This window comes from Brassica oleracea, chromosome C5 (genome assembly GCF_000695525.1).
Source record: "Brassica oleracea var. oleracea cultivar TO1000 chromosome C5, BOL, whole genome shotgun sequence".
NCBI classification, from domain to species: Eukaryota; Viridiplantae; Streptophyta; class Magnoliopsida; order Brassicales; family Brassicaceae; genus Brassica; species Brassica oleracea.
Genome location: NC_027752.1, coordinates 18,019,841 through 18,028,080, shown reverse-complemented (window position 1 = coordinate 18,028,080; position 8,240 = coordinate 18,019,841). Strand labels below are relative to the sequence as shown.

At 37.8% G+C, this 8,240-nt stretch overlaps 2 protein-coding genes across 2 annotated transcripts; one reads left to right on the top strand and one right to left on the bottom strand.

Annotated features, from left to right (window-relative positions):
• Positions 1-2,275: 2,275 nt before the first annotated feature.
• On the bottom strand, positions 2,276-3,061 carry LOC106293745 (ethylene-responsive transcription factor 12-like). Its single transcript, XM_013729395.1, has one exon. The coding sequence runs from the start codon at positions 2,998-3,000 to the stop codon at positions 2,452-2,454; it is 549 nt and encodes a 182-aa protein (XP_013584849.1). The 5' UTR covers positions 3,001-3,061; the 3' UTR covers positions 2,276-2,451.
• A 1,576-nt stretch (positions 3,062-4,637) lies between these two features.
• On the top strand, positions 4,638-6,952 carry LOC106344676. The gene is made up of 6 exons (XM_013783999.1): positions 4,638-4,736; positions 4,852-5,243; positions 5,294-5,705; positions 5,767-5,920; positions 6,410-6,855; positions 6,905-6,952. The coding sequence occupies exons 1-6, from the start codon at positions 4,638-4,640 to the stop codon at positions 6,950-6,952; spliced, it is 1,551 nt and encodes a 516-aa protein (XP_013639453.1).
• Positions 6,953-8,240: the final 1,288 nt, after the last annotated feature.

Here is an 8,240-nt window from a genome sequence, read left to right as displayed (position 1 = left end):
CTTTGATTTTGGTTTATTTTATACTAACCAGCCCAAAGAGAGGTTATTTAGTTTTGTTGATTTGTTTTCAGACATGTTATGTTTTACACTTGGTGGTACACGCATATCACAGCAACATCATCCAAGATTTCGTGTGTGTGTATTTGAGGTCGATGACTCAATATGTTCGATCAGATTGTGGCATGGCTGATGGTAAAGAAGAACCAACTATCATGTTCGAGGACGAAGCATATTCTGCCCAAGATCTTCATCTCCCACGGATTGCAGAAAATTGGAGAGGTCCAAAGGACCTTCAGTAATGTCCAAATCAGGGGGAATAATGTTTGTTGTACTCTTTTTTCTTCATCAAGGTTTTGTTCCAATTTGATTTTCCTGGTAAAGTTTTAATGAGGCAACATTAAAACACATTACAAGCTCTAAATGGTTATGGCATCCAAGGGAGAGTGTTATGAACCAGATTGTGGATGGCTCATAACCAAAAGATTATGATTTGTAATCTTTCCATTTATCTATGACGGCATAATCTCCTATATAAAAAACATGTATATTATGAATAAAGATAAACTTTTCTATTACTTTTATAACAATCTCGAAAATTTATGGTCGGTCACTCCCGCCAAACTTTTGATAACTTAACATTACTAACTAAACGGTTATTAAATAAGACCTTTTTGTCAAATAATTTAATACTATAGCTTGGGTTTATTAAACAAACTTGGAGATATGTAGTGGATAGACAAAAGAGGCCTCAATTAAATGATAGGGAAAAGAGATAGAACCATGGAGGTCAAAACGACAAGAGACTCATAAAGAAGGACCAAGCTATACACCTAGCTAGCCTCTAACAAAATATGATTAACGAAAAGTTCTTAGGGTAGAAAAACTGTCTTTTAACTTTTAACTAAAAAAATTAAAAACCGATTTTTAATCAAGATATTTAAGAGCTGGTTCTTAGTATTTTTAGTTAAAAGTTAAAAAACAGTTTATTATTTTCGGCTAAAAACTCCACTTTAAAAATCTCCGTTAATCATGATCTAATAAACAACCAAAGAAATAGATGTCTAAAAAAATAACTAAAGAAGTAACCCCAAAGTTGAAATTGATATTTTTATAACACTAGCGGAGTCAGGCGACGGCGCGTGGGGTCTCCACAAGAGCCAAAATGAAGTTATGTCATCGCAGAAACACATGCAGCGCTTGTCATAGACATGTTTAAATTCAAAACTTACAACCGGTTTCTGAGGCACAAAATATATTCATATAATGTGTAAACAAGATTGATATAAAGTTATTTTTTATTATTTTCTAAACATATACTGAAAATCCCCAACTCTCTATCTCCCTCTCTCTCTCTAATCTCTAATATCACATGACTAAACAGGAGTTCAGTCACAAGTCTTTTATAAAATACTCTCTCCATTTCTTTTTGTATGATGTTTTAGAAGATAGTTCTATTTTAATTTGTATAATGATTTGAAACTTTATATACAAAACTATTAAAATATTAAAAATTAATGTGTAGTTTTTGTCTTATTTTGTGGATACTAACAATGATTAACTACTTTTAGTTATTTTTTTGTTGTAATCATGTGATTTTATTAAAAGTAATTTTTTTTTACTTTATGTGTTTATGCTAAAACATCTTACAAAAAAAAACAAAAGGGAGTATAGAATATGATAAAAATGACTCCTGGATACATAAAAGAAATTTTGGTTTAAAACAAAAGAATGCAAAAAGTTTCAATAAAGAATGCATGAACTTTGTCCCTAGTATTGGCTATTGCATACTAGTAACACATTTGTTAATGGGCTCCATGGCACAATGTTCTGGTAAAAGTAAATGAAAGTATTTACAAACTCAAAACTGATAACACATCTTGTCCGTAAGTGAAAATGGCAGTCCAAACTCCCACGCTTGCTCTGTTTCTATTCCTCTCACTAGTCACTATCTATTTTGTCTGTATCTCTCTTTCTCAGTCTTTTGTCGTTGTTAGGGAGGCGCGTGAGTCAAACAGAACGCAGTGCGAAGTAATGAAAGAGCCAACACAAGTCAGTCCGTACTTCACGACACGCCACAGAATACAATAAGGTTTAAAAAAACCCTCGGAACCAGACATAAGCGAAACTCGTAACAATCCACAACATCAATCAAAGTTACTTTCTTTAGATTCATTTCCTAATCCTTCGAAACAATTATAACAATGAGAATACTTAGTAAGCGTTAATTCATTTTGCCAATTAAGAAGTTTTTTTTTTGTTACCTCTTGGATCATAACAATCAATCTACATTCTTACATAAGCCAAAAAAGACAAACTGAAAAGAAAACTACACGTACGACTCTAAAAAAATAAGAGATTTTTGCTAAAAGAAACTAAAGTTACAAAAAAATAAACTAGTTCCGCCGAAAGTGTTGCAAACGGCGCCGTTAATCTCCGCCTTCATTGTCTTTTTTACAGCCAAAGGGGCGGCGGCTCGTTGAGATCAATGGCTAAGCCACGTCTCACCGTAGGGGAGGAAGGAGAAGAACTCATTAACTCAAGCGCTCGAGGCGATGACGTAGCTGCGGCAGGCGAGACGGTGAAGTAAAACGGCGCTTCTGTAGAGGGGGAATCCGAGGTTCTGTCGTTAAGCACTCTGGTTCGGAGATAGAGACCGTGGTGGCGGTAATTGCCGGAGATGTGAAGAGGAGGAGGAGGAGGAGCGGAGAACCAGAGTTGATGGTTGTGGTGGTTATCCGCGGCGGCGACGGCGGCGGAGGGAGAAGGGATGTGGTTGAGGTCAAGAGAGAGAGGAGAAGGGAAGTTAGTTTTAGCTTTGATGCCACGGAGGAAACGGGCGGCGCCGTCGTAAGCGAGAGCAGCTTCTTCGGGAGTGTCGAAAGTGCCTAACCAAACCCTAGTTTTCTTCCAAGGATCTCTAATCTCCGCCGCGTAACGACCCCATGGTCTCTTCCTTACTCCTCTGTAATGCACCTCCCTTCCACAAGTCGTCGACGCCATTGTTCTAGAGTGAATCTAGAGAGAGAGTATAGGAGAGAGTTTTTCCTTTGTTGACTTATTTGACTCAAAATGAGAGAGAGAGAGTTTAAAAGAACAAGAGGTGTCTCTGGGGTCCACTTAAGACACCCGTAATCCTCGGCTTGTTTTATCCATCTAGAGTTTTGAAGGATCAAGCACCGTTGATCTCTTTTGCTTGTTTGCCGATGTGACTGGTTATACTGAACGATCCTTATACGTGGGTGTTCTTACACCAAAGTATAGGTGTTCTAATAATTGAATGTACTGAATATTATGTTATCTGAAAAATGAAAATAACATACTTTATAAAGTGATTAGTTTTAACGGCGGACAGTATATGTATTAATCGCTTTTAATTTACCTTTTCTAAGTTCTGTTTAAACATAAGTTTTTAAGCAAACTAGTCCACTCTCAAACAGATTGAATTTAACATTTGACTGATGAACTAATTTGTCCAGATGCGAAAAATTTTGTTTCCCAATCATCAGCCATGGAATATTAGTTTTCTTGACTGATAGATTAACTTACTTTTGAAGCTAATGAACGCATAATTGTTTTAGTGTGTCATACTGTAAAAACGAAAATCATTGCTAGCTAATTAAGATAGCGCCATACAGTAATCTTCACCCCAAAAAAAACCGTATTTTTTTTCTTTCTGATAACAACTGTAAAATTAGTGATATCCTTATAGAAAATACTTATAATAGAAAGTAGCACATATCTAATTTAGGGGTAAAATAATACAACAAATAACATTTTTGATGGGTGCACCAGAAAAAAAAACATTTTCGATGTCTATGATGATCGATAAGTCTACAACGGGCACATTGTACTTCCTACATTAAACCCAGAAAAGCACACCATTATTCAGAAATTTCTTAGTTTCATTTTTTGTTAGAGAATCGACGAACTGAAAAAATCTTGATGCTCTCGATAAACAATACTAATATTTAATTAAAAACTATAGGTTCAGGTTCAAACACAATTCCATGCACTGTCATTTATCCTTTTCTGAATCACAGTATAGTTTTTTTTATATTTTAATTAAATATAATTTGTAAGTTGTAACAGTAAAAAAGAAAGACTACACATAATCATTTTAACATATGATGTATACATATTTAAAAATTAACATAACAACTGAAACTCAGTTCAAGTAACTGATCGAAACAACGTCGATGGTTTTCTCAGAAAAAAAAAACCACGAACTTTGTATTTTACGAAGAGGGAAGATAAGGTGCCGCCTCTTTGACTGGACTTGTGCATTGCATAGGGATGCTTACGTAACCCCTACTGTGTTACAGCCATAGCGGCATAGCCTTCTCTACGTTTTGGACTTCCTTTTATGATTTTACTATTTAATTTTTTTTTAAATACTAAAGTAGCAATATTTAATTTATGATGTGATTAGATGATGCACGACGACGAGGCTACAAAGAGATCATTAAATATAAAGTAGCTTGACACAACTACTCTATCTATAGCTCTGACTGCTTATGTTTTTCTTTCTGTCCAAAATAATTAGTCTTTTGATGTAAGTATCCAAGATAAGCATAATAAGCCAGAATTGTCAGGATCTGGGGCAGCCTCAGGGTCTGACAATTCCTCGCCTAAGGGAAATGCGTAAAAAACATTTTCTTGAGGTGTTGTTCCTAATGGAGACTATGAATTATAGAAACGTTTTGGTTGATCTTCAGGTTTGGCTGGGGTATGATAAGGTTTTTACGGTCGATCTTGTTGGTCATACGGGGGGGTTTGGCGGTTTTCTGGAAAAAATCTGTTAATATCAAGTTCCAGACTGTGAATAAAAACCTTTTGGACTGTTTAATACAGCTAGATTCAGTCTCTTTCTATGCGTCATGTGTTTATGGTCCTTCGGATTGGAGTAGTAGATGCGAGTTGTGGGAAAGGCTCTCCCGCATTGGGGTAAATAGAAAGGATGGGTGGTGTGTCTTTGGTGATTTTAATGATATTCTGCATAATGGGGAGAAAGTTGGAGGTACATGGAGAGCAGATGAATCTTTTGAGCCTTATAATCAGATAATAAAAGCCGAAAAATTAGAGGAACTTCCAAGTCATGGTGATGGTTTACATGGGGAGGAAGAAGGGGAAATCTGTGGATCCAATCTAGGCTTAACTGATGTTTTGGCAACAGAGCTTGGTCTCAGAAGTTTCCTTGCTCAAACCAGCTCTTTATGGCTAAAAGAGGATCAGATCATCGTCCTGTTCTTATTAAACTGATCGAGCCTCAAAAAAGTTATAGAGGATGCTTCAGATTTGATCGAAGATTGTTGGACCTAGATGGCATCAAGGACAGTGTCACCAATGCTTGGCATGTTGCTGATGGTAGTAGAATGGGAACGGTTTCGTCCAGATTAAAAGCATGTAGAAAAGCTCTAAGTGCTTTGAAGAAAAGATCAGATATGAATTCAAGGGAGAGAATTAGACAATTGGAGTTTGACTTGGAGCAACAGCAGTCGTCGCATGATCCCTCGGTATATCAGATTCATGCTTTGAAAAGAGATTTGGTAAAAGCCTATAGAGATGAAGAAATTTATTGGTGGCAGAAAAGCAATGAAAAATGGATGTATGCGGGGGATCGAAACACAAAGTTCTTTCAGAACTCTGTAAAGGCGGCCCGGGCTAAGAACAACATTGAGAAGCTGTTGAATGACAGAGGAGAGGAGGTATTCTCTGAGGCAGCTAAAGGGGATGTGGCTATTGAATTTTTTCTCCAAACTTTTTAAGTCGTCAAATCCTAAGCCTTTTGATAGCTGGTTCCAAGGCATGGCTCCAAGGGTGACAGATCAAATGAACTGGTTTCTGAATAAACCAGTGACAGCTGAAGAGGTAAAGGAAGCGATGTTTTCTATTAAACCTTCCAAAGCCCCAGGACCAGACGGTATGTCAGCTTTGTTTTTTCAGAAATTTTGGTCAATTGTGGAAGAACAAGTGGTTAACGACGTTCAACGGTTCTTCATATCAGGGGTCCTCCCTAAAGAATGAAATTATACCCACTTGTGTCTAATCCCAAAGATTCCTGATCCAAAACTAATATCAGATCTACGGCCTATCAGCCTTTGTTCGGTGATTTACAAGGTCGTATCTAAGAAAATAGTGGCCAGACTAAAACCTTGGATGAATAGACTGGTGGGTAATACCCAATCTGCCTTTGTGTCTGAGAGGTTATTATCAGATAATATCACTATTGCTCATGAGTTAGTTCACTCTCTGGGTTCTTCTACTCGCATTGGAGAGGAATATATGGTGGTAAAAACTGATATGTCGAAGGCTTATGATAGAGTGGAGTGGGGCTATCTTCGGGCTCTGCTATGTGCTTTGGGCTTTCAAATTAATTGGGTGAATAAAGTTATGACCTGTGTTTCAACAGTGTCGTATTCTATCTTGATTAATGATCAGCCTCATGGCTTAGTAGTGCCACAGAGGGGTTTGAGACAGGGAGATCCGCTTTCTCCATTCCTGTTTGTGCTCTGCGCTGAAGGTCTCTCACATCTATTGACGAAAGCAGAGGAGGAAGGCTCGATAACAGGAATGAGTTTTGGTGATCATGGACCTTCGGTTAATCATTTGCTTTTTGCTGATGATTGCTTGTTGGTTTGTAAAGCAAATGAGGAGCAAAGTGATCATTTGTTAAGAGTTCTTCATAGATATGAAGAGGTGACGGGCCAAGTAATCAATCCTACCAAGTCTTCAATTACTTTTGGGAAAGGGATATCAGAAGAGGTTAAGAGTAATGTCAGAAGAAAGATGGGGATTGAAGCGGAGGGTGGAGCTTCTAAATATCTTGGTCTTCCAGAATGTTTAAAGGGATCAAAGGTTAAGCTCTTTTCTTACTTAAAGGAGAGAATGCTTAAAAGAATCTCAGGTTGGCATGCGAAGACCCTTTCTCAAGGGGGTAAAGAGGTTCTCCTAAAATCTACGGCTTCCGCTCTGCCAGTGTCAGCAATGTCCTGTTTTAAAATCCCAAAAACTCTCTGTGACAATCTGCTATGGCAAGTTTTTGGTGGAGTTCGCTGGAACATAAAAGAAAAATCCTTTGGATAAGCTGGGAGAAAATGTGTTTACCTAAAGAGCTAGGTGGCATGGGATTCAAGGACTTGGAGTGTTTGAACCAAGCACTGTTAGCCAAGCAGGCACGGAGATTAATTCATTCTGATGATTGCTTGATGTCTAGGGTTATGAAAGCAAAATACTTTGAGAACTTAGATTTTGCTACAGCTCCATTGGGTGCAAAACCTTCTTATGCCTGGAGAAGTATTTTATATGGACGAGACCTACTTTCAAAAGGTCTCAAACGCATGGTAGGGAATGGAAGAAGTATGAAGGTTTGGACCGATCCATGGTTAGAGGATGAGGAAGGAAATTGTAGACCTCCGATCAGAAGGCAGAGGTTATTTGATGTGAACCTGATGGTTTCGGATCTGATTAACCCTCAGACTAGAAGATGGGATACAATCAAAATAAATGAGCTTTTTGTTCCTGCTGATATTGCAATACTTCTCCAAAATCAGCCGGTGGTTTCAGATGATGATTCATGGCTGTGGAAATATACTAGGAATGGTCTTTATAAGGTCAAAACAGGGTACGATCTTTCCTTCTCTGTTAAGAATGAGGCCATTATCAATCAACAGAATATTCAGCCATCCTTAAATCCGTTAAAAGCTCAGGTTTGGGGTTTCAAAGCTCCACCGAAGATTAAATTCTTCATGTGGAAAGCTATATCAAATGCTTTAGCGGTTAATGACTGTCTGGCAGAGAGGGGAATGAAATGTGATGAATGTTGTCAGGTGTGTGGTTTGGAAACTGAGTCTGTCAATCACGTTTTATTCTCCTGTACTTTTGCCAGGCAAGTCTGGGCGATCTCAGGTTTTCCATCACCACCTGGAGGTTTTAGTGACACCTCTCTATTTCAGAATATGAAATACCTATTTTCAACTATACAAGATAGCTCACAGGTGGTAGAAATTGTTCGAGTTTTCCCTTGGACGCTGTGGTATCTATGGAAGAATAGAAACTCTTTGTTGTTTGAAGGGTTTCTCTATGATAGCATCCAAATTTGGAAGAAAGTAGAGGACGAAGCTTCGCTCTGGTTTGTAGCTCAATCATTGGGATCAGAAGGAAAGGGAGTAGGGGTGGATTCAGAGCAGAGGAGAGAGGTTAAATGAAAGAAGCCACCAAGATATTTTTTCAAATGCAATATA